Source organism: Lissotriton vulgaris, chromosome 4_1 (genome assembly GCF_964263255.1).
Source record: "Lissotriton vulgaris chromosome 4_1, aLisVul1.2, whole genome shotgun sequence".
NCBI classification, from domain to species: Eukaryota; Metazoa; Chordata; class Amphibia; order Caudata; family Salamandridae; genus Lissotriton; species Lissotriton vulgaris.
Window position 1 is genome coordinate 1,615,837,195 of NC_141691.1, and position 26,733 is coordinate 1,615,863,927.

At 48.6% G+C, this 26,733-nt stretch overlaps 1 protein-coding gene across 1 annotated transcript in view; it reads left to right on the forward strand.

Moving 5' to 3' along the window:
* Positions 1 to 993: 993 nt before the first annotated feature.
* TERF1 (telomeric repeat binding factor 1) overlaps positions 994 to 26,733 on the forward strand; it is a 337,355-nt gene continuing 311,615 nt past the window's right edge. The window contains exon 1 of the mRNA XM_086965882.1: positions 994 to 1,361. Within this exon, the coding sequence (XP_086822008.1) occupies positions 1,022 to 1,361 (340 nt within the window). The 5' untranslated portion in view covers positions 994 to 1,021. The remainder of the gene's footprint in view (positions 1,362 to 26,733) is intronic.

Consider the following 26,733-nt stretch of genomic DNA (forward strand, 5'->3'; position numbering starts at 1 on the left):
TAAAAAAATTAATAAATAAACAGTGCGCGGTGTACCTGAAGTGGGCGCCGCGCTCAATATCGTTTTAAAAATAAAAATTAAACTGAGTGCAGTGTCCCTAAAGCTCAATATCGTTTTAAAAATAAAATGTAAACTGAGTGCAGTGTCCCTAAAGTGGGCGCCGTGCGCAGCGTGCAAATACAAAAAAAAGCAACTGCCATTGTCCCAATCCGTGTCTATAAACAAAATAGTGCTCACCACTTATAATGCAAACCGTGTAACAAACCAAGTAAAAGGTCGAATAGTTATGGGCGCCAACAAATGCAAATAAGGTGGTACCATGAAGGGACTAACAAGTCAATTTACAAATCAGAAGCCAGCATTTAAGAAGGACAATGACACAAGCCAATGACTAAAAATGGGCGGAGAGTGGGCTGGGCTCCCACTGCATACTCTTATGGTATGCCTCGCACAGTGTGCAGTGTTCAGCGCATGTGAGCTGCAGCTAGGCTCGACCTAAAAAAATGACAACCCCTTAGGATTTCACACATACGAAACCTATTGGCTTTGCCGATGATTGTTCTTAGATAGCGCTGTCTGTTATCAAATAAAATCCAATAAAATGTTCTCTGTACCTCACACGTGCATCTTTCATGCGTGTTTTTCCTTAAATAGATATTTTGTATGTGGAGAACAGATCGAGTACTACTTTTCGCCAAAATATGATCGTACATTAAATGCATCTAATAACGAAGGAGCGCGGTAAAATCCACCTAGCAAAAATTGGAAAGGCATTGAGTGCACTGAAATGCCAAACCTGCTGCTGTAAGGGTACACCAGCATAACACACCAATTAATGAAACACCGAAGTGCTCATGGAACAAAAACCGTAACGTGCAGTCAGTAACAGTGGCCATATGGCGTCACAGTCCAGGCAATGCGCTTTACTAATCTAACACATGGGCAGCAAACATTTTTGCCCATGCCCCGCCCTCTCATAGTAATTTCGTGCGTTTATTTTGAACTATTGCCTGGACTTAAGATGGCCGCCGCTGAAGAGGCGTCAGTGCAGCGCGCTTCTTCGAAAATGTCAACTGTCCAAGTAATGCCTACTTTGCCTGGTGCATGCGAAGATACTTATAGGCTGGCAATAAAGGAGGAAAACGCATCAGAGACTGAACTAACCGACACCCCGATCGATACTTTGGAAAGACCAGTGATATGCGAGCTGTGCGGGGGGCAGTGTCCAGCGAGTGGTCTTTGCATGGCCGCAGTGGAGGTCGCCACCGGGTGGATGTTGGACTTTGTGTTCCGTTGCATGTGCCAGCACTTTAAGCAGCAGCATACAGAAGACTTCGAACGAAGTCGGGACGCAATGGAAGGTGAGAGTGCCCGTGGTGGGGGGAGCCTGTGTTTTTGGGGCGAAGGCTAATGACTTTATTTACGCTATCCTGGTTGCCCCAGTCATTGAGCAGTCCGGGTCTAAAGTAATTGGAGGAGGCCCTGATGTGTCCTGTTTATAACAAGTATTTGCAATACAATAGGTCGCGTATTTGCGAGAGTTGGAGCTACTGGCATTATAAATGACAATGCCTTTTATTCATTTGTTAAACCATTGTTGCTTCTATCTTATAACCGTACAAGATGCAAACATTTGGAAACTCGATTCCGACAAGGACACAAGCCAGTGATAGTACACGTTATATACAAATATAAACCCTTAATGAGTGGGTGCTCCACAGACGGCTATGAACCATTTACCTTGACATTCTATTATTCTAGCAGCTGGGAAAGGGGAATGCGCACGATAGTGAGGGTGCAGATGTTCAGTTGCTAGTTTAATGGGTCCAGGTATGAAGGGCTGACTGTTCCTGTCAAAACTGTGGTTCTGACATAACTGTCTTTTTTGGTGCTCTGCTATTATAATTTATACTTTCCTACGTGGAAACTGTCATGGCGTTTTGTTTTTTTTCTTTTTTTAAAAAATATCTTTTTATTTAATTTTCCACCTATTAATACAAACATCACTATATATTTCAGGGAGAGCGGGGTTGTTCAAGAGAGGTGTGTAGAATGACAAACACCCTATACCCAATAGTTTTCTCACAGCTTTCCATACCTTAAATCCACCCACCAGTGTCTTTAGTGTCACCCAGGGTCGGATTGGGATCACAATTCGGCCCGGGCACTGACGAAAAAAGTGGCCCACATTCAAGAGGCGTGGCCCATATTTAAGGGGCGTGGCCCACATTCAAGGGGCGTGCCCTTTCATGAAACACCATTTGCACAGACAAGGAATGAAAGTGGGAGGATACTGTTCTTGCACACAACACAGGACCAAGGTGACAATGGCCTACATGCTGAGCAACTAAAAAAAATAGCAAGGCCCCTTTTTGTCACACAATTATTTCAGCCCTCCAGCACAGGACCACCTGAAAAGCAGCAAAGCCCCTGCTATTACTAACCTACTCATCCCTCCCAGACCTTCAGCTCAGGAGCACATGAACAGAGGTAAGGCCCCTGCAATTAGTAATTTAATCAACCCTCCAGGCCTTGGGAAAATGTCCTGGCAGGGGAGCACAAAACACAGCTTTCTGGGTCATCCAAGGTAGCTAGGTAGCCAGGGGGAGGCTGAGGTGAAGCTGGTGCATGGGAAGTGACTTCCCAGTGCGTTCTGGCAGTTTGAGTGTTTACCATTTACTGTAGTATTACCCTTGTACCCGTGTATGGTACCCTTTTGTAACTTGCACAAGTCACTTTTCTCTTGTAACACACTGTTTGCTCCTCTCACTTTTGTTTGCTTTAGATACTTGCACAAGTGCCACCATTGCCTACGTAGTGTTTGTTCTTGTGCTGGAGTGTCTGCCATTAATTGCAGTATTATACCTCTACTTGTATTTTGTACGCTTTTGTAACCTGCACACATGTCCCTTTTTAGGTTTTGCCTCGCCGAAGATGCGCTCTGCGCATCTTTTCGGCGCAGGCGAAAACCTGATGATAACTGTAGTGTGGCTTGGTTCGGCCCTCGTCGTTGATTGGCTGGCTCCGTAAACGGAGCCTTGCCATTGGACGAGGGGCCTGTCCGTCAATGCCGGACCAGACACGGGGGCGTTCCCGACATTCTTTGGCTTTTGCCGACGTCACGGGACGCCGGGAACGCCCCCGTGTCTGGTCCGGCATTGCCGGCACTTCTGCGTCTCTCCTAACCCCGTGACTGGCCGGCCGGCCAATCCTAGCGCGGCCGGCCGGAAGTGCCCGCCCCCGGCAGCCCGGGGGAAGAAGGAAGCAGCAGGACGAAAGAGGAAGACCTGCAAGGAGCGCTAAAATGTTTCTGCGCGTCCAAGGTAAAGGCTGCAGGCTCGCCTTTCATGTATTTTCGACGAGTCTTGAAATACGCCTTGTTAGCTATGTGATTCATTACTGAGTGCCTCTCTTATTCTTTATGCCTGGTTTTCTGTCCAAGTCCGACCCGTTTTGAGGCACGTCCCTCCCTTCCCTCTATCTCCGTGGCCCTGAAGCTGTAGGGCTGCTGAGGGAAGTTCAGTCAGGCAGCAACAGTGAGCCCCGGTGACGAGCTGCCATTGGCGCAGACAGGAGCCGTTCTACCAATCACAGGGCCCGGTCTCCACTCCCTGCTGCAGGCCCTCCAGCCCTCCAATCTCGCTCCCAGCTCGGGGCATTGCTCTTGCTTCTCTCTGCATCGACGAATATTCGCACTCTCTAGTCCCATTCACCTCCCTCCTCACCCTGACCCCACGACCCGGCTCTCCGGTCCTCTATTCTCACCCTGAGTCCTTCACAACCCTAATGTTCCTCCACAGTCCTTCCTCAGACCCGGCCTTCTCTCCTCATCCTCCTTTCTCAAGCCCAGGCCCGGCCTTCGCTCAGATAGCGCCCTGGGCGGCACCAGAACTTCGCCCTTGCTCCCGATTGTGCGTAAAATAAGGCAACAAGGGGTCCCTTTTGTGTTCAACGGCTAGTCATTGGCTGATTACATCAGAGCCATGAGTGGCCTCTGAACACACACATCTCCGCCATCACCCTCACCCCCCTAAATTGTACACAGATCAACTGCTCCATGGTAGAGCCAAGCTGTTGGTGAGGGGCCGGTTGGGGGATGTGGGCAGGGGGTGCCAGGTAGTTGAGGGAGGAGGAAGGTTAGTTGAGGGAGGAGGGTTAGTTGACGGTAAAAATGTTGTGCCTATGGAATATAGAAAAAAACTGACGAAAAACAAAAGAATACGATGAAGCCCTAGAGCCATATTTAGTCTGCTGACTGCATGCCATTAATAAAGCACCTCGGTGCTCCCCTGGCGCCCTGGGTCTAGCTCGCCCGTGCTCAAGGCCGGTTCTGCCTGGCCAGTCCCTGACTGGCTACATCAAGCACTGACTTGTGTCAGAACACACATCTCCCCCCCCCTCACTCGAGTTACCCACAAGGTAGCTCCCACCCCCTGTGAAGCTAATTCCAAGTTGTTTGGAGGGGCGGGGCTGTTGATGTGTGGCAGCAGGGGGCTAGATAGCGCTTTGAATAGATCACTGGACAAAGGAACAGAGGAGTTGTGTTGGTGTTTGCAAGGGTAGTTGTGCTGACAGTTCTTTTCGCCCCTCTGGAGCTTGGCGCCCTGGGCTTGGGCCCAGTTCGCCCATATCAGAAGTCGGCCCTAAATGTACCATCCTTACTCTGCACCTGACAAACTTTGCCTCTACACTCTCCCCCCCACCCCCTTTAAAGTCTCCATCCGGTCTTCGCGCCTAGTCCCAATCTCCTGCCTTCATCATTTATTTGTTCCGCCCAGTTTATCTCCATTTCACAACACCTGCTGCTCTCAACACTGTCGGCGCCCCTCCCTCTCGGCCCAGTGCACCCGCCCCCTCTCTGGCACGCGACCATACTCTACTCCCCCCAGCACTGGTTCTCCTGCCTTACTCCCCCTCCCTCCTGCAGCACGTGCTCCTCATCCACCCTTATCCTCCTCCTGCACTTGCTACTCCTCCTTCCTCTTCCTCAGGGATTGGCGGTCCTCACTTTATCTCCCCATATCACTGACTCTATACTGCCCCACTTTTATCGTCATTCACCCACTGACTCTCCGTGGCTACCTGGGACTCAATCGTCAAATGTAAAGCGCTCTATCATATTTGGGTGAAGGCTGGCGCTATATCAAACAGCACACATACATAGTCCTTCACTCCCTCTACAACGCCCCCGACACACAATAACACTGCTCTCCCTCCCACGGCCTCTCCCCAGGGCTCAAACCACTCTTTCTGCACTGCCACCCTTCCCGCTCCATCTTCGTGCCAGCCCCTCCCGCCTCTTTCTCTCTCCTCCACCTCTGCTGTCCCTCCAGCCGCCCACCGCACTGGCTAGCCTCCTCCCCCGGCCACACTTCACCTGCCCTCCCCCGTGGTTTGATTTCCATGCCTCGCCCTTCTCCAGTCCCAGCACGGGCTCTCCCTTAGGGCCTTTTATCGCGAGCCTTTCCCCATCACTTCAGCACTACCTCTCCGAACCCTTTATCGCTCACCGCTGGCTCTCCCCTCCTCTCGCTCCTCGGGCCTCGCTACCTCTACCCTCCCCGGACGCACTTTCCGTTCTCTGCCCACAAACCAGCTGTAACTCTGAACCCGGCTCCGCTCCCGCCTATCTCTCACCCTCCCGGGCACCTATTAAACCCCTCCCGCCCCCGAGCAACGTCTATGTAGCCTCTCTTTTCTCCGGTAATTGTCTTTTCTCCTTTAATTTTTTTTCTCTTATTTAGATTTTTTTTCTCTCGCCCTGTTCTTCGATTACCGCACTGCCCCCCACCCACGCCCGTCATCGAGGAGTACCCACCCTCACCCACACTCACCCACCCTCACTCACCCTCACTCACCTTCACCCTCACTCACCCTCAACCCCTCACCCTCACTCACCCCCACTCACCCTCAACCTCACTCACCCTCACCCTCACCTTCACTCACCCTCAACCCCTCACCCTCACTCACCCTCAACGCCTCACCCTCAATCACCCTCAACCCCTCACCCACCTTCACTCACCCTCACTCACACTCACCCTCACTCACCCTCACCCACCCTCAACCCCTCATCCTCACTCACCCTCAACCCCTCACCCTCACTCACCCTCAACCCCTCACCCTCACTCACCCTCTCACCCCCACTCACCCTCAACCCCTCACCCTCACTCACTCTCAACCCCTCACCCACCCTCAACCCCTCACCCACCCTCAACCCCTCACCCACCCTCAACCCCTCACCCACCCTCAACCCCTCACCCACCCTCAACCCCTCACCCACCCTCAACCCCTCACCCTCAACCCCTCACCCTCAACCCCTCACCCTCAACCCCTCACCCTCAACCCCTCACCCTCACTCACCCTCAACCCCTCACCCTCACTCACCCTCACTCACCCCCACTCACCCCCACTCACCCTCACTCACCCCCACTCACCCTCACTCACTCTCAACCCCTCACTCACTCTCAACCCCTCACCCACCCTCAACCCCTCACCCACCCTCAACCCCTCACCCACCCTCAACCCCTCACCCTCAACCCCTCACCCTCAACCCCTCACCCTCAACCCCTCAACCCCTCACCCTCAATCCCTCACCCTCAATCCCTCACCCACACTCACACTCACCCACCCTCACCCTCACCCTCACTCACTCACCCACCCTCACTCACCCTCACTCACCTTCACCCTCACTCACCCTCAACCCCTCACCCTCACTCACCCCCACTCACCCTCAACCCCTCAACCTCACTCACCCTCACCCTCACCTTCACTCACCCTCAACCCCTCACCCTCAACGCCTCACCCTCAATCACCCTCAACCCCTCACCCTCACCCACCTTCACTCACCCTCACTCACCCTCACTCACACTCACCCTCACTCACCCTCACCCACCCTCAACCCCTCATCCTCACTCACCCTCAACCCCTCACCCTCACTCACCCTCAACCCCTCACCCTCACTCACCCTCACTCACCCCCACTCACCCTCAACCCCTCACCCTCACTCACCCTCACCCTCACTCACTCTCAACCCCTCACCCACCCTCAACCCCTCACCCACCCTCAACCCCTCACCCACCCTCAACCCCTCACCCACCCTCAACCCCTCACCCACCCTCAACCCCTCACCCTCAACCCCTCACCCTCAACCCCTCACCCTCAACCCCTCACCCTCAACCCCTCACCCTCAACACCTCACCCTCAACACCTCACCCTCAACACCTCACCCTCAACCCCTCACCCTCAACCCCTCACCCCCTCACCCTCAACGCCTCACCCTCAATCCCTCACCCACACTCACACTCACTCACACTCACTCACACTCACCCACCCTCACCCTCACTCACACTCACCCACCCTCACTCACCCTCACTCACCTTCACCCTCACTCACCCTCAACCCCTCACCCTCACTCACCCCCACTCCCCCTCAACCTCAACCCCTCCCTCACCCTCACTCACCCTCAACCCCTCACCCTCACTCACCCTCAACCCCTCACCCTCAACCCCTCACCCTCAACCCCTCACCCTCAATCCCTCACCCTCACCCCCACTCACCCACACTCACCCCCACTCACCCTCACTCACACTCACCCACCCTCACTCACCCTCACCCACCCTCACTCACCCTCACCCTCAACCCCTCACCCTCAACCCCTCACCCACCCTCAACCCCTCACCCTCACTCACCCTCAACCCCTCACCCTCACTCACCCTCAACCCCTCACCCTCAACCCCTCACTCACCCTCACCCCCTCAGCCTCACCCTCACTCACCCTCAACCCCTCACCCTCACTCACCCTCAACCTCATGCTAAAGATTTACAAAAAAACCCATAAACAATTCTAAAAGCACTAACTCTAATGCTGCGAGACCTATTGCATTTCTAATGCTTGTTTTTAATGCAGGGGACGGGATTTGATCATGCCCATTACGCCGTATTGCTTTTCAAAGGCAACTGTTGCAGAGCCAAGTGGGCTGTTGAAAATTGTGTTTTCTCCACCTGCCCCTGTTGCCTGCTTGTGCCTCCGTTTTCGTGCCCCTGTTGCCTGCTTGTGCCCCTGTTGCCCGCTTGTGCCTCCTTGTGCCCCTGTTGCCCGCTTGTGCCTCTGTGTGCCCCTGTTGCCTGCTTGTGCCTCTGTGGGCCCCTGTTGCCTGCTTGTGCCTCTGTGGGCCCCTGTTGCCTGCTTGTGCCTCTGTGGGCCCCTGTTGCCTGCTTGTGCCTCTGTGGGCCCCTGTTGCCTGCTTGTGCCTCTGTGTGCCCCTGTTGCCTGCTTGTGCCTCTGTGTGCCCCTGTTGCCTGCTTGTGCCTCCGTCTGCCCCTGTTGCCTGCTTGTGCCTCCGTCTGCCCCTGTTGCCTGCTTGTGCTGTGTTGGTGTGTGTGGAGGGCTCTGTGTGGCTGTGTGTGTAGGAAGCTTTGTGTGGCTGTGTGTGTGGAGGGCTCTGTGTGGCTGTGTGTGTGGGGGGCTCTGTGTGGCTGTGTGTGTGGGGGGCTGTGTGTGCGGGGCTCTGTGTGGGGGTGTGTGTGGGGCGGCTCTGTGTGTGTTTGTGTGTGTCATTTGCGATAGATAAAGCTAGTGGCATTGTAAATGACAATGCCATTTATTTATGTTAAAAAAACATAAATAAAAATAATGTCAAGAGCAATGGCAATAGCTCTAACTTTAACAAAGGCAAAACCATTGCATTGTAAATGCTTGTTCCTCCTGTAATGTATCGTTGGCTCCTCTTGTATTTTGGTTGCTCACTATTGTCACTTTTGATTCATGTAACTTAACATTTGCTTTTGTAATTTGTCTACTTATAATTTTCTCCTCATGTTTTATTGCTGTTCCTAGTGTGAAGCGCTCTGACACCTTCGGGTAAAGTCAGCGCTATATAACATCGCATAAATAAATAAATAAAACAAAAACATTTCAAACATCACCAGGGCCCCACAGCAAGACCCATTCTTCCTCGCCCACTGTGCCCTGAATGTGGGCGAGGTGTTAAGACTAACACCGTTTCTGGGCTGCATGGGCGCCAGGGGGCCGAGGTGCAAATGGCTCAAAGGCCTGAGAAACACCTGGCCCCCAGGGAGGCCGATTATTGCAAACAATCCCCCCTCCCCAGCCCAGCCTCAGCTTGATTGCTTGGCAGGGCAGGGGTGAAGGAGAGCCCACAGCTGAAAATCGCTGTCTGGCCGCACAGCGAGGCTGCTTTCATTTTCTCTGTCTCTGTGCACTCTGTGGGCCGGTTTTTTTCTCCCCTTTCCTAGTCCACTCTCTGTGGACTGGGACAGGGGAGAAAAAAAAACGGCCCACAGAGGGCACTGAGGCGCCGGCCCTTCGGCCCATTCCCGAATGCCCGCCTTGCCAATCCGCCCCTGGTGTCACCTTTTTATGATAACTGTCATAGAGGTATCTCCAGAGATAGCCAGTGCTTTTATAGCCCAGAATTAGTTGGTGGATAGATGGGGCGTCATCAGCCGGAGTTGCCTCCATCCCATCAAGCTGAAAAAGCTTGTGGCTATATAGCAGTACCGTAGCCCAATAGTATGCCTTGAGATTTGGGTGGGCAAGTCCTCCTTTTTTTTGGGAAGCGTCTAGAGTTTATAAGCTCGTCGGGGTTGAGTGTATGCCCAAATAAAACTTGAAAAGGTGCGCTCCATTGCTTTGAACCACTGATCTGAAATTTCCAAATTTATTGCTCTGAATATGTAGAGAATATTTGGAAAGTAGACCATTTTTAATGCATTCACCCGGCTGATCAACGATAGATGTAGATTATCGATGTGGCAGAGATTTTTCTGCATTGTATCTAGCATGGGTTTCAAATTTAGATCAACTAGAGTTTCTAATTTGGAGGTGATACAGATACCTAGATAAGTTGCCTTATCCGTTACCCGAGAGTCCCTCATATCACATTAGTGTTCAAGACTATTTGTGTTTTCCCTTGGTTCAGTGCGTACCCAGCAACTTTCCCAAAAGCTTCGGCTTCTGTTTCAATAATGGGCATGGCTGAGCTTGGATCGGAGGTCACTATGGCAATATCGTCAGCATATGCAGGGGTCTTTGTTAAATATCCTTGTGTTGAGATGGGAATTATACTCCCGTTGCATTCTAATCGGCGGATGAAGGGATCGATGTAGATAGCAAACAGCAGCGGAGAGCAGGGGCACCCCTGCCGAGTTCCTCTTGAAATTGTCTGCTCTTTAGAGAGGCTGCCGTTAACCATAACCGCGGCCCGGGGATGGATGTATAGTTTCTGAACAGCCTGTATGAACCCCTGTTTAAATCCCACCCGGGACATTGCACGCCACAGGAATGACCAGGAGACCCTGTTGAAAGCCTTCTCGGCGTCGAAGTACTAACGCCATAGGGTCTCCTACCACCTCGGTGCTATCAAATAGGCTGATCACCCGCCGAATATGATTTGTAGTTTCCCTCCCGGGGACGATACCGTGTTGAAATGTGGATATCACTTTGTGAATGATTGGTGAGATGCGTTTAGCTATTAGTTTGGAGTATTTTTTGAGTCAACATTTATCAAAGTAATAGGGCGATGAGAGCCCATTTGATCCGGGGGTTTATGCTTCTTAGGGAAGATAACCATTTTAGCTCTAGACCAGGAGTTGGGGGGCTGCCCCCCTCTGAATATATATGTACATAGATCTAGTAATATATCTTTAAGCTGATCTAAAAATAATACATAAAATTCCAAAGGAATAGTATCTAATCCGGTTGCTTTACCTCGGGGAAGATCCTTCACTGTATTTATTATTTCATCTATGTTCGGGACCCCCTCTAAGTTTTCCTGATCTTCCTCACTAAGTTTGTCGAATGTGTCTATATCCAGATAGTCATTAATCTTCCCCAGGTCAGCTTCACCCACTTCTGTATATAAAGTGCCAAAATGCCTCTCTGATCTTTCCTGGGTCAAATACCAGGCCTTCTACTGGGTCTTGAATCTCACGTATGATATTCTGTGAAGCTTGCTGTCTCATCCGAATGGCTAGTTGATGACCAGCTAATTCACTGACCTCGTAAACTTTTTCACAGTGAATAGTAGCTTTTTTGACCGCTTTGGTAGTAAAGATGTTTGTAATAGCCACTTTGGCGATAGCTACCGGATACTGAATGTCAGTGATTTCTTCTGCCGTTAAAGAGTCTTGTGTTGCCCTTACAAGATTTTCCTCAGCCCTCTTTAACCTCTCCTGTAACTCTCTGAGAGACTCTCTTGCTAGTTTATTAACCCAAAGTGAGTATTGCATTGTTTCTCCCCTAATACTTGCTTTTAGGGCATCTCACACATAGTTTACAGATGTGCTCCCATTGTAATCTTCTTCTAAAAAATTGGGAATCCACCCTCTCGTATGATTACAGTAGTCTTTATCAAGAAGCAGGGATTTCTCAAATGTCCATATTATTTGTGTCTGGTTCAATTGGGTCGGAGTTACCGTGCATAATAAAGGGTTGGGATCTGATAGGACACGGGGTAGCATTTTTACCTCTGAGGTAGATCTTAATGAATTAGACTTCAAAAAATAGTCCAGCCTAACGTGTGTGTGATGCGGGTTTGAATAAAAAGTATAGCCTGGATCGTTGGGGTTGGACATTTGCCATTCATCAATAAGCCCATGTGTGAGACATAACTGCTTAATGGCTCTAAAAACCTTAGGTGTCCGGCCGTGATATTGCCAGTCGTCCCTCATTGACCAGTCTAGAGGAAGATTTATATTAAGATCCCCACAAATAAATACTGGCAATGGCCAATGAGTAAGTTCATTGGAGATCTGATTAATTACAGAGGGGTCGTCACTATTGCTCCGATAGATTGAGCAGATGGTCATTGATTGTGATTGTCCAGCCCGATATTCTGTGATCACCCATCTACCATGTTTATCTGCTTTGGTCCGAGCAAAATTCTTCCCTACGCCTTTAGCTAAAATTGCCACTCCTCTGATCCGAGCTCCCTGTGTAGTGGCACCAATTGGATTATATCCCAATGATTTAAGCAGATGCGATTGTGATCCCTCAATATGGGTTTCCTGAAGGCAAACTATGTTGGTACCTGTGGTTTGTAACCCTACAGAAACCATCTCTGTTTTTAATATCATAAAGTACCAAAAAAGGTAAAGAAGGGAAGAAAGCCTTTTGCATTTTACATTCGCTTTTGATAGAGTATTACTTTTGTCCCGAGATCTCTTCTAGATAGTTTTTAGCCTGTATCTCGGAGATAAAGCTGCGTATCCGCCCTTTATAGACAATTTTTAATCTAGCAGGGTTCTGAAGAAAGACCGATGCCCCTAGTTTCTGGAAGGGATCAAAGAGTTGCCGCAGTCGCCACCTCCGCTCCACCGCGGCATGCGCAAAGTCTGGTCTTGTGAAAAAAGTTACACCATCAAAGGATCTTTTGTTGGTGGGTCGGGCTAGATCGTAAAGAGCCTGTCGGAGTAAAAAGTTCCCGAAAAACACTAGCATAGCACGAGGATGTTGTTGCGGTGCTAAATTGCGATTCCTTACCATCAGAGGGAATCTGTGGGCTCTTTGAATCTCTTTACCCCAATCCCAGGATTCCCGTTCAGGAAAGGCGTTTTGGAGGAATGTAATCATAAATTTCCTGTGATCGTCCTTTTCAATTTCTTCAGGTATTCCTAAGAAGCGTAGATTATTGCGCTGCTGGCGATTCTCCTGTTCTTCTAGCTTCCACATAATGTCTTTACCGGCCTCTTCATGTTCCTCGGATTTTGTTTGGAGGGAAGTAACATCTTTTTCAAGTTGTTCTGTACGTTCTTCAACTGCCTTCATCCTGTCGGCTATTTTGGCACAAGTCCTCCCTACTTTCCTGACTGCACCTTAAAGTTTTTTCGCCGCCAGGCGGGACCTACGGCTATCAGATTTGGCTTCTGCCTGAAACTTTGGATAGACTGGAGTATGTCAGCGAGAGCAGGTTCTTTGCCTTTTTCTGCTTCCTTTGCTTCCCTGCTTGTGCTTACAATTGTTTGGTTCCCCAAAGAGCCATCCGTAGAGTTGGGACGGCTCATGGATGTTGGAGTGCCACTGTAATCCCACTTTAGCTCAGGGATGATTTCTTTATCAGACAAGTCATGTTCTCTCCTGAGACCATCTGTCTTTCTTCTTCTGCAGTTTTTTGGAGAGGAGCTGTTTCTTATGTTGATCTGAATTGGAGCTATTATACCAGTTGCCTCCTTCTTCCTCACTGGATAAGGAGATACTCACATCCGACATCACTGAATCATCTGTGAGTGAATAGTACAGATCCATGTTATCCGGGTTGCAAGGTACTTCCTCTTGTTGCAATTTCCCAAAGATAAGCACTGCTTGTGAAGATTCCAAGTTTTTATCCACTAATGGGCTGCCTGGAAGCGTAGTTTGAGGCAGGCTACATGTATTTTTCTCAGGGCAGATAAGAAGTGAAAGAGCTGTGAGTGATTCTGGCCCCCCTGATTTAGCAGAAATCTGGGATATCGAATCTGTTGGCGTACTGTTAGTTACTAGTTGCTTACTGCTTGTTGCTTCCCCCCTTGGTTGCCTGAGCTGTGAGGTCGGAGCGCTTTTTCCACTCAGTGCCCCGAAGCTAGCTGTAATTAGTGGCTGGCAGGTGTTAGTCTCTTTTTCAAGGCGCCCAAGGTTTTTTTTACAGTGTTATTGCCTGCGGAGATAGTCTCACCAGGGTGTTTTACAATAGGGTCCTTTTTTGTTATCCACTTGTCACCCACCTTACTTTTCATTATCTGCGGGTCTGATTTCGGGGCATCCTGGTTGACCCCTTCCTGCTTCTTCTGGCGGGTGAGCGCGGAAGCTGAGCAGGGGCAATCGCGCTAGCATTGCTGTTTTTGTGCTTCACAACGCAGCTTCCCTTACCCGTCATGACTTTTTCAGCTTCTGCGATATGTATGGCGATTTGTACAGTCCTTCCGTTTCAACGAATCAGCTTGTCTTTCGTGAAACAGCCGCCGGTTTCTCTGTCGCGCTGCTGCAGATGTTTGAAGCCTCTCCTCGGCGTCTGTCTTTGTCTGCCCGTGGCGCCTCGGTACAATGATCCGCTGCTCGGTTGGCTTGCCAGGGGCTTGCTTAGACTAATCTGTATCCGGGAGGTCAGAGCAAGGAGGAGATCCTCAATGTGTTCCTCGATGTGGTTGAACAGCGGATGCTGCTTGCGATCCGACCTCCGTGAACACGACCAGGTAAGTGACAGGAGTAGCCACTTCTCCCGCTATATAGTTAACATGCCACTCTTGATTTTACTCCTCCGTTATATCCGCTGTTTGTAGCAGTGTTCATTATTCGATGTCCCCTCCTTTTCGTGCCGTCTCATGTCTCTGTGCTCAGTCTGTGCAAGACATCGGGGGATACTCTGTGGAGCATCACCGCAGTGATGCTAGCCGGGCGCCATCTTGCCTCTGTGTCTCGCGTTTTTGTTTTTTCTTGATGTCAAATTTTGATGCACTTAGAGGTAATTCCTATGTATAGAGTTATACGCTGGATTTGAGATGTGTGTGTGTGTGTGTATATATATGTTTATAGAAACTGCACACTGTAACTTGGCATAATCCTTTATGCAGGATATGGTGTCACTGAAACCCAATGAAGTTTATTTAAAAAAACGATATACACATAACACTACCTATAATGCAAGCCACTATATTATGGTGGCAATTCATTACATACTGAGCGCGTGCATTTTATGATAATGATTACCCTAACATGCTTTCCCTGGTGTAGGGTTGGTATTCCTGGTATATTGTTGGCAGCTGTGGCATGAGAGGAACACAAATAAAAACTTTAATTACATTAAAGCTCAAGCAGTCACAGAAGATACAGTCAGGTACATTCTGTCAATGTCAGAGCGTGAGCTGGGCCAGGCAAAACCTAATTTGTTTGTAAAGGATCTTCGTGTATACGGGCAAACATTGAGGACAGCCAAGGACTGGTGAAATGAGGACGGGGGCACTGCAAACAACGTGCACTCAGCAACCGAAAGAAGATAAGCTCTGAGCTCGAAATGGGCATCTTTACTTTTGAACTAGTTTGCATGGGGCATTCAAGAAACAGTCAAACAGTAAACGGTGGGAGATGAAACTCTAAACTTGGAAGCACATCAGATGGAGAAGCTACACCAGATCGAATATGATCCATTCCCTTTACCCGTAAACATTCGAACGTCTCACCCCAATGGCGTAAAGGTTAAAAGTAACAAATCTACAAACTGCACATCACAAACTCTATGCTGACTGGGAGTGACATAAGAGTGAACAGGATAGAACGAAATGCAGTTAAAATGGAAAATGTATGAGGATATGCATAAGACACAATGCAGTAGGTTCTCCTTATCCCGAAGTCCCAGGCCCGCCCCTAACTCACCTGAGAGTCCCTGAATTCCACCACCACATTCTCACTGCTCCTGTGTGCTGCCATCTTGATCCGGCAATACGTGATGACCCAGAATAACACCCCCACAGCGCACAACGAAAGGGTAGTTCATTTGGAGTAGGAGACGGAAATGTGAGGTGGCAGTAGAGAGAGCGGGCGGGGTTTCTGAGATGACAGGATATAGGAAACTATTGGGTGTGGATCGAGCGAAAGACAGCAAGGTGACCCATACTGAGCAAGGGAAGGATGTAGCTGGCAAGCTTCATATGTTGCTTGTAGAGTTGCCACCTGCCATTTTTTTCCTGCCCTGACTGGAACAAAAGTAAACCAAATTATCCAAAGCCGGTATTTTTACCCTTTATCTGTGCGTAATTCAAACAACAAATGTAATTACAACAAACTTTTAGATGTGCTCCAGAGATGCGTTTATAGTCCCTGTTAATTAAAGTAAACAAAGGCAGCAAAGTCATGTTATGATTTTGTTTAATGTACAATTTAGTAACCTGTTCAGGTCATTGCAGGCTCCTAAAACGCAGCAGATAGCCGGTATTTTTCACAAAGTGGCAGCCCTAGTTATCTGTTCCACCTCCAGTAAAATGAAGGCGCTTATGCGTAGACAGGGAGAGAGGAGCGAGCGTGCATGAGTTGTGCTAATGCCGCAAGCTGTGCGGGTGCACATCTCCTGTCCTCTGTACGCGCACATCTACTGGGTCTTGTGCTAACGCTGTACGCATGCACATGTCCTGTCCCCCATTTGCTGAAAAAGCCACGACAATAGATCTCGCCAAGGCGAGCGGTGCATGCGCTGTGTTGCTAGGCGAGACCTAAAAAGCTACCATTGCAGACTCCTAGAAACAGATTAAATACACAGACCACATACTGGTAAATGCATTCGGTTTCGCCTATGTGATTAATAATATTTTTGTTGTAAGTTTTAGCTTGGTGAGCAGTTGTGCAATATGAGCATTCTTGACCAGCAGAGAGTTATAAGATATGAGCAGCAAGTGAACCGATGACAACACAACCAATTCAATTCTAAACGAGCATTGGTAAATGCATACAGTTTCATCTATGTGTAGGGTGACCAGATGTCCCAGATTACAGTGGACAGTCCTGGTTTTCACAGGGGTGTCCCGACGCTTTCCTTAAATTTAAATGCATGTTCTGGTTTTTGCGACAAAGGGCAAGTCATCCTGCAAAGGAAAATTAAGAGGTATGCTTTCATCAAATAATGTATCTGTTTCAGGCAGCACAGGTTCACGCCTGCTGCAGCAGAGGTGAGATGGAGAGGAGAGCAGGCTGGGCACAAGTCGGGGGTACACGTGGGTGGACGGTGTCCACCTACTATTTTCACAGGGTGGACGCCGTCCACCCTGCCAAGAAGTTGGGCCCCACTGAAAAATATGCTGAGTTCGTACTGGTGTAATTTACAAACAGCGGGACACATTCAGCAGTGCCTGCACTTTGTCTGCATTCGATCCGCAACAACGTGCCAGTGGGAACTAATTATTTATTATTTATTTATTTATTTTAGGTTTTTATAGAGCGCGTAGTCACCCAAGAGTATCCCAGCGCTAAACCTCGTGGTCCTGATGGATGAAAGTGCGGGGGTGAAAGTAGTTTAAGGGAAAAGAAAGGTTTTAAGGGATTTCCTGAAGCGCAGGAGGTTAGGTTCTGATCTAAGTTTCAAGGGGAGCGCGTTCCATTGTTTCGCTGTGTGGACTGAGAAGCGGCGGCCTCCTGCGCGGGCCTTTTTCACCCTGGGAACCACAATAAGATTTTCATGGTCCGATCGAAGCACTCTTGTCGGTCTGTAGGGTGTGATCCAGTTGTTGAGGATTGGTGGGCCTGCGTTGTGAAGTACTTTGTGAGCCAGGCATAGGGCCTTGAATCTCACTCTTTCCCTGATCGGAAGCCAGTGTAGTTTTTTCAGTGCGGGTTTGGCTGATGTTCTTGCTGGGGTATTCGTGAGCAGCCGGGCAGCGGCATTCTGGGTTTTCTGTAGTATTTGGAGAGTGGTTTCCGGGGCTCCTAAATAAATGGCGTTGCTGTAGTCCAACCTGGACACAATTAGGCCTTGGATCAGCAGTAGTCGGGACTGGAAAGGGAGTAGGGAGAGCACCTTTCTACATGATCTTAGTAGGCCGTAACAGATGCCGGCCGTTTTCCTTGCCTGCGTTCTGAAGGTGAGATCTTTCTCTAACCATACTCCCAAACTCTTAACTTCCGTCTTAGGGGCAGGGGGTTCACCCATACAGACGGGCCAGATGTTTGGGGGTAGGTTCAGTGTTTTTTGACCTAGGAGAAGAATCTCCGTTTTTGACCCATTTAATTTCAGTGCTGAGTCGCTCATCCATTGATGTATATTGGAGAGGCAGTCATGGAGATTGGAAGGCTCTAGCTTGGGGTGAGAGAGAGTTGCCACCAGCTGAGTGTCGTCAGCATAACTGACGATGGTGACTCCAAATGGGGAGACCAACTCCTCCAGTGGGGCCATGTACACGTTAAATAACGTGGGGCTTAGTGATGAGCCCTGTGGCACACCACACCGGAGGGGGATGGCGGGGGAGCGGCCTTCACATTCCCAGACTTGGAAAGAGCGTTGGTAAAGAAAGGACGAGAGCCATTTCAGCGCTGTATCTTTCACTCCGATGTTTTCTAGGCGTTGGGTTAAGACCTGGTGGCTGACAATGGGGCTTTCTTGGTTCAGACTCCTGCTGGGCCCATTACAAAGGCCGAATCTGAGGGGTCATCAGGCATCCTTTTATTGGAGTCTCTTGGCTGGGAGCAGTCTGGACCCTCACACCTGATGCTAGTGCAGCAGAGGGTAAACAAAGGCTGACACCTTGTTTGTTCAGTCCCTTTTTAGAAGATATGCTTGCACTGTAAGAATATCAGATGTGTTGGTCTTTCCCAGTATTTACACAAAATAAATAGCATATATAGTGCTTACTACCCCTTAGGAGGCGTTGTACTAATTTAAATATCACAATTATTTCTTGTAAAGCGCTATGGGTAGAGGAAGTTTACGCTGACTAAAGGCAACATTGTTTTATGTGTAGCTCACAAAAGCGTGAATCTTCTGCCTAGATCAGGAAGGCTTCCCTGTATACTTGAATTGTGCTCCAATGTACTCATGATAGACCTGTTATATACGAAGGCTTAAGATCTGATGTCACTTCTTGTGATGTCACACACTGTGATGTCACACTTCGTGATGTCGCTTGCATGCTGATTAACTAGGTTAGTCCCCCCACTTATGTTTTTTAGGACTTATGCCCTGAGAGCAGTGGTACGCAGAGTAGAGTCTAGATGTCTTTCAATAGCTAAGTGGGAGCTTTTTTTTTGTGTGTGTGTGTGTGCAAAAATCAGATCAGGCCAGACATAGAAGTAATGTTGAAGTCCTTTGTCCTACTTTTATGTCTAGCCTGTCCCGGTTTTTGCTTCCGAAAATCCGGTCACCCTATGTAGTTATTCATAGTAACCATGCTTTTTTGATGTAAGTTGTAGTTTGGTGAGCAGGTGTGCAATATGAGTTACCAAAACAAGTGAAGTATTATGACTTGTTTATTGGGAAAGAAAATATTGTGTTGTTACTCATGGTACCATAAACCAGGGAGATTAGGTAAATGGCGGAGGACGTAAGAAGAAAAAAAACATTCCCTCAGATAAGTTTTCTTAAAATGGGTACAGCTATAATGAGCTTGGGTAAAGGGCGGAAGAAAAACCAAACCAGCACAGCGCGAGTGATGTGCACGCAAAACCTAAAATATGTGTCCTGACACAAGGACATTAAATAAAAGACATTGAACGAACCAAAAGCTTGCCGCCAACAAAAGCATTGTGTTTAAACCGTAACCTTTATGGTGGCTTATTTAATTATTTAAATTTATATAACCGCGCGCGGCTACCCCAAGGGGTCTTCCTGCACCGACAGAGAACTGAGGGAAGAAGGGCCTATTGGCTGAAGAGCCAAGTTTTAAGGGATCTGCGGAAAGACCGAAGATCAGATTGTAATCGGAGGGACAATGGAAGTGCATTCCACAAAGTGGGGCCAAGGTAAGAGAAAGAACGTCCTCCCATACGAGACAGTCTAACTCTCCGGACTCAGAATTTTTCTTAAGTAGAGGATCCGAGAGTGCGGGAGGGGACATAAGGGGCGGCCAACCGTTGTACGTAGTCGGGGGCCTTGGCATGCTTAATGCGGAACATGTACGTGAGGGCTTTGAACTTGACTCGATTCTCCACTGAAAGCCAGTGGAGATCGGTCAAAGACCTGGAGATAGAAACCGTTTTGGGAACTCAACAGAGTATTCTTGCGGCTGAGATTTGTACTCGCTGCAGTTTGCGAGAGCCAGTCACCAGAGCCCAGACCACGGTACGCTGGGTGTGAGATGGAAGCATCCACACAATCTTCTTTAACCATTTCAAAATGGTGAAACAGGTGACCGCATTCTTGGTAGCTTGCTACCGCATGGAGAGAGAGTCATCCACAATAATGCCAAGGTTGCGCACCTGGGTGGCTGGCTGAGGTATTTCACCCATTTCTGGAGGCCAATGTTGAGGGCCCCAGAGACTGCGGTCCTTGCCAAGGATCAAAACCTCTGTTTTATCGCCATTGAGTTTCAAAAAGTTTACGTTCATCCAAACCATAACTTTACTGAGGCCGGATCTAAGTGCCGAGGGCTCAGATTGTTTGTCTGCTGACAGCGAGAAGAGGATCTGGGTGTCGTCAGCGTATGAGAAGAGCGACAGCCCAGATTCCTCAACTATAGCTGCCAGCGGTTGGATGTAAATATTAAACAGCAAAGGGCTGAGAGTTGAGCCCTGGGGGACCCCTTTGGGCAAGGGATGAGATTTGGATTTAAAGGCAGATGAAAAGACCTGCAAGGTGCGGTCTTAGAGGACGAGCTCAGCCAACTCAAGGCGGTCCCTGTAACACCGGTGCATTGGAGGGCCTTTATGAGTACGGTATGGGAGACCGTATCGAAGGCCTCGCTCAGGTCATGTAGCACTAAGGCCATGGTTTTGCCCTCATCAATGGTATGTCTGAGCGCTTCAGTGACCCCGAGCAGAGTAGACTCGGTGGAATAACCGGTCCTGAAGCCGGATTGGGTCGGATGTAGAAGCCTATTAGTCTCAATAAATTTGGACAAGTGTCCATTAATATGTCTCTCAAGAATCTTAGAGAGAGCAGGTAAAAGAGAAATAGGGCTAAAATTGGAAAGAAGGGCAGGATCAGCATTAGTTTTTTTCAACAGTGGGACCACCATTGCCTGCTTCCAGCTTAAAGGCAGGGTGGAAGTTGTTAAAGAAGTGTTAAGCAATTGAAGAACGCGAGTGAGAGAAGGTGGGTCAATTTGTCACAAAACTGAGATGGGCAGTATGTCACAGGGGGATCCCGATTTCAAGCTTCTCTTGGAAGCTTGAAACTTGCAACAAACTTAAATCCAGAGCGTGTTTTGTAATGTCTAGACAAGGTGCCGCAATGCAAGTAGGGAATTGCTCTTTTAAGAATGCATGGTATAGGCGTCGGATAAAGTCACGATGTATGTCTGCTGACCCATGTGGGTAAATTAAAACGTGCATTAACAGTGCATGCATGGCAGATCTTTGAAAGTCACTGTAGTAGTTCACACTTCAAAAGGCCCCTGTGTTCTCATGGTGGGCTTCTAGAAAGTATTGGCATATCAGTTAATGGTGAAACAAAGCATGCTCCCCACTGTGAAAGCATTGGCCTAAAAATTCCAGAATACCTAATGCCGCTGCCTGAAAAACCAAGACTGGATGCAGGCCATATTCATGGTATGCCATTGCGCCTAGTTGCAGCTGTAGCGGAAGTCTGTTCGTCGCCACAAGCACTTTCACATGGAAAGTGACCTCGGATTTCAGGGCAACATCTCAAATGCTTATTCCAACTACCTCGCTCCTGAGAACGGAAGCACACTTGGAAATGCCATAAACCCATGTATACAAATGAGGCTTAATCACAGAGCAGAGAGAAAAAATTGGCTAAACAAGTACACCATATTTGTAAAGGTTTCACTGGCGCAAAATGCAAAGCACATGACGCGTGCGCAATTTGCCTCTTATCACCATCGCTGCTGATGGTATCCTTCTCCTGTGCTGAGCCCTAATGTAAATGGGTGTGGTCATGACGAGCTCAGCTCGTCATGAGCACACGAGAGGTACACCTCATGACGAGCTGAGCTCGTCATGAGCATCGAAGGGGTTAAACAAGAGAACAAAGCAAATCCTCAGTAAAACACAATAAACGAATGAACACATTCTAGTGTGTGTTGTTATTGAAAACAAGATGAACACGAGACCCGCCCGCAGGGTGTGCCCAGACCAGAGTTCCTGTGCCCTGCAGAGGTATCTTACCCGATTCTCCTCCTCACCAGGAGTCTCCCCGGTAAACCGGATTGTTGTTAATTAGCCCGTCTGAAGTTTAAGGTTTGCACTAATTCCGGCTGTAGGGTGAGCTGACTGCGAAGAGCATGGACCGGTTTACAGGTGGGTCCTCCAACAGTCATCAGGCAGCAGGCAAGGAACACTGACAACGGACTGCCTCGAACACTCTCATATGTCAGACTTTGGAAATCACAGCAGGATTACTTCCGGGGCACGTGAGGGGTTGTGTGTTTCTTACTTGCATAAATATTTGCAATTCTCTCCAAAATGCAAATTGTGTTTTTGAGTGTAACAAAATATGCTGGTGAAAGCAGATTTTTTTCCAGCAGTTATACGAGAGTACATCTCCAAAAATGTCTACTGTTGGAGCATGACTTGTTTCACCTTCAATTGCAATAATATATTTGACTTACACCACAAGAAAAGTGAGCAAGCAGGGAGAACAAATACCTTTAGGCTTTGCAGAGGGTGGGGCTCAGGGCTGAAAGTGAGGCTTGGAGCACGATGCGTTACAAGTCTTGTGTAATAATTAATGAAAGGAAAAAAATAAACCGAGCCGGTATGCACACTTCAAATGTGTGCAGCCAGGGTGACCATGATTATGTAAACGCGCTGTACGGGGGAAATTAGGTAAACCAGCGCAGCGCAAGCACTGTGCAACAAAAACGCTTCTGTGCAGGCAAAGCATTTTTTTAAAAGTGCCCCAAAAGCTGATGTAAACAGTACTTTGGTGATGTGAAACTGATAGAGAAGCACACAGGAACAGGCATTTATAGATGCAGGAAACCGTATGCTCCAGCCACTAGAAATGGAGGCACAGGAACCAATAAAAAGCAAGGAGGTGGGTTGTATGCTCCTTTTAAGATTGATATTAAATACAATAGAATTCTCAAGCACCGCGCAAGTGATGTGCAGGCAAAACCTAAAAAAGAGACAGAAAACAAATCGGCATGTACCTGGTAATGTGAATAGTAGGCCAAATAAGTAGCCGATATTTAAAGTTAATATAAAGAAGCATTGGTAATGCATCGGTATCGCCTGTGTGATGAATAAATGAAGTGTTTTTATCAATCACTGTCCGGGATGAATGAAAGGGCTCCCTGACCAGTATCACAAGAGTGGAGAGGATGTGGTGTAGTGTCCAGAGCTGCTGACTTGCAAGATGGGCATTCCAATTAGAGGCGCAGCAGTGCAACATCTTGTGATTGTGAGCAAATCGCGTGACCTCTCTGGGTGATAAGTTGCGCTATATAAATCTGCTTCAAGATTAAACGTTATTAAAAAATAGTTACACCAAAGCAGGTGTTAACGGTGTTTCAGCTACGGGAAACTGATAAGAGAAGCAGACTAGGAACGAGCATTGGTAAATGCAGGAAAATATGCGACAGCCAGTAGAAATAGAGTAAATAAAAAAGGCAAGCACAGGAACCAATGAAAAGCTAGGAAAGAGGGGATGGTGCGTAAGCCCCTTTTAAGTCTATATTAAAAACAATAGATTTTACAAGCACGTTGCAAGTGCTGTGCTGGCGGTACCTAAAAATCTATGGACCTTGACTTACCTGCTCTTTCATTTAGCAATAAACAGAAAAGATTTAAGTGCTAAGTAATTATCCTTTTAATAAATCAATAGATGAAAGCGGAAGTATGGGGAAACTAGTATAAATGTAATTGTATTTATATAGCGCTTACTACCCTAATCGAGGTGTCAAAGCACTCTTCGGCGAGTAGCACACTACTCTGGAACCCAAAAAGGATTAGTGGTGAATTACATTAAGGAAAATGAAATTAATTTGAGCGGTAGACATTTGAGTCTGTTATTTGGGTTGAAAAGCTTAGTGGCGGGATGTAAGAGGGAGTGGTTTGCATTTATATAGCGCTTGGTTCCCCTGATTAGGCATCAACACGCTTTTCGGGGAGCAGCACTCTACTCTGGAACCCAAACATTATTAATGATGAATTAGTATAGCGGAATATGAAATTAATTTGCGCAGTGGACATGTGAGTCTCTTAGATGTGTGCAAGCACAGTGCCAAATCCACAGAAACTCAAATGGAGTAGGCCAGAGACACAACACCTGACATTTCCAACATAGCTCACACTAAAAACATATCCTCTACTATCCATGCGAAACACGTTGCCTACTTTAACCGTACTTCCAAGACGTCCGCGGTATGCAGTGCTATATAAATGCAAAATAATCCAGAAGGTGCAGCACAGATGCATACCCACATATAGGAAACATTAAATGATACTGTTGGAAAACAAGGCAGTATCTGTGAGGCCTGCACAAATAACATAACTACATTTGTTCTTCACTGGGAACCAACCACCCAATTGTAGCGCCTGACTCTCATGGTAGCGTTGATCAGTCTGAGGCTTACTCGAGGGAGGTGGTGTGGGCTAGTAACCGCAATTACAGGTGCGCAGCAATGGCACTCAAAAATGGATTGTCCAGTCTGTACTTAGCTTTATAAAAGTAAGAGGACATTTATTAAACACGCACACTACTCAATACTATGCACCAATTTATAAATATACATAAGTTGTTGGAATTACTTTGTGACTTTGCATAACATCTCCACCCATTCCGCAGGGGGGTGGGGTCTAGTACCACCACTTCCATGTATGCACATCATCATGCCCCCAAATGCAGTTAGTTGAACATAACCTGGAGCGAGGGCCCTGCGCACTGGCCTCTTCCCAGTACCGACCCACCGCATTACCTCATTACCTCAACAAGCATTTAAAATTGGCACACCTGCCCTGATGACACACAACCCTGACTGAGCATTTCCTACTGACCATGAAGTATAAACCTCTACATCTTAAGGGCTAACAGTCTGGGTTCTTCACCTAAGCGCAGCAGCAAGAATACATGTTTGAGCATCACTTTAGAAAGACAGTACTCATCGCATTTGTGGATCATTAGAATGCATTGCAATTGCAGACCCTAAAGGCATCATAGATGAAATCACAGGATTAAGCATATATAGCCAGACACCCTAGCAGGGCTGTCTGGCAACATAACCCCATTTGGCTTATGACATCACCTTGTACAGGGACTTTACTCTACACATGTGACTTTCAGTCCCTCTTAAAGAAATAACGTTAGTAAATGCAGTTCTGGTGCAATTACACTGCTTCACCTCCTGGCGATGCCCTTCTCCAGACATCCCCAGCTTAGTCTTTTATCACTTGGTGCACTTCTCAATACACCCCCAGCTGTAGAACAACATTTCCAGCCCAGGAGGTGTTAAAATGCTGGCTGAGCTCTTGAGGGGTTTTTCTTTCCAATTCCCAATGAAACTTGGGGAGGGACTTCTCTTCTTCGTGCTGGGGGAGTCTATGCTCTTCTGCAGCTCCCACTGCGCCTCGCCACACATGTGGTGGTGACACCGTGCTCCTGGGGCCACCACAAACGGAGAGAAGGCTGTTTTCCCCTTCCAGGCCTGCAAGGCATTATGAGTCGATTCTCCTCGTTGTCGTGCATAACATAGCACCGGCTCCCTTGCTGCTTGAGGAGAGCTGCAATCGCACAGCTGGCAGCCTCACGCTGCGTCTTCAGGCCGTTGGGGGTCAGGTCCCACCCGGACCCCTCATGCCAGGTGAGTGATTTCTTCGAGCAGCTTGTGGAGCCCACCCTGGTGCTCCTGCCCATGTTCGGGGGCCCGGTCCCACCCGGGCCCCTGGCGCCTTCACTTTGCTTGTGCGTTGGATAGCCGTCCGGCCAGCACTCCCGCTGCTGCAGGAGTCGGCACTCCTCTTCTGGTCTCCCTGCTCCGGCGGGGAGACCCGGAGACTGCTGCTGGCCAAGCGAGGCCTCGGTGGAGTGCGACCGCACTACCTCCCCCTCTTTCCAGCTGCACACCGGGGACATCTTCACGGGGAGCGCGACGAGACTCCCCGACTAGTTTTCCTCCTCATTGGAGCCCAGGGATGGGGTCCCGGGCCCCTGAACATCCTTCACAGGGGGGGGGGGGGGGGGGAGGGCGGAACGCGACGGCGCCCCAACTTTTGCCTTTTTGTCGGGAGGCCAGGTTGGGCTCCTGGTACACCGCTTGCCCAGTTTCACGGGGAGCATGACGGCGCTCCCCGGCTTTTCTTGCAGCCGTGTTGCGCGACAGCATGCCCCCCTCCGTTTCAACTCCGTTCTCCACGGCAACTTCGGCTGGATTTCGGACCCTCTCCCCATTCCCAGGGGGGGGGCGGGGGGGGGGGGGGCGACGGCGCTCCCCTGCCTTCAGTTTTGGCGGGGCCAGGTCCTGGCACCCCGTGGGGGCATTTTTCACGGGGAGCGCGACAGCGCTTCTCGACTTTTCTTCTTGTGGGGGCAACCCCCGGGACCTGACCCACCCCTGGGCATATCCAAGACCGGTGGCGGAACCCCACGTGCTTCCTCCTTCCAACTGCCCATGGCGCCAGGTTCCAGCACCAGTCTTACTCAGCAGACCACACCCCAGAGAGAGGTTCTCTTCCTGTGCAAACACTTTTTAGGTCTCGGCTGGCGAAAGCAGCACAATGTGGTGTACCCAATATTTAAAAACCAAGTTCATATTTAAAAAAAATCACATCTTTGATTTAAAATGTTTTTAAAATACCTTGATACGATCTTAAATATGTACAGCCCATTCAGTGCAAAATATCTGCATAGTGCAAAAATAATGACCATATGTAGCTACATCTAGCAGTAATTTCAGGAGTTGCCATACAACCTAATATAGCCCAAGTGGGCAAAGAATAAAGTGCACTGTCTTTCAATTCTGTTGTAAACATTTCTATATAGATAGTCCTGAATGATCAAATGTGCAATGTAGTGTACCCAATGTGCAAAAATGCAAGTGCAAATATAAATCATAAACTAATCCAAATCTCATATCCAATTAATACACATTAAAACTATAGAAAAGACCAGAGGCAAATTACTAAAATTATGCAGTTGTCATGAT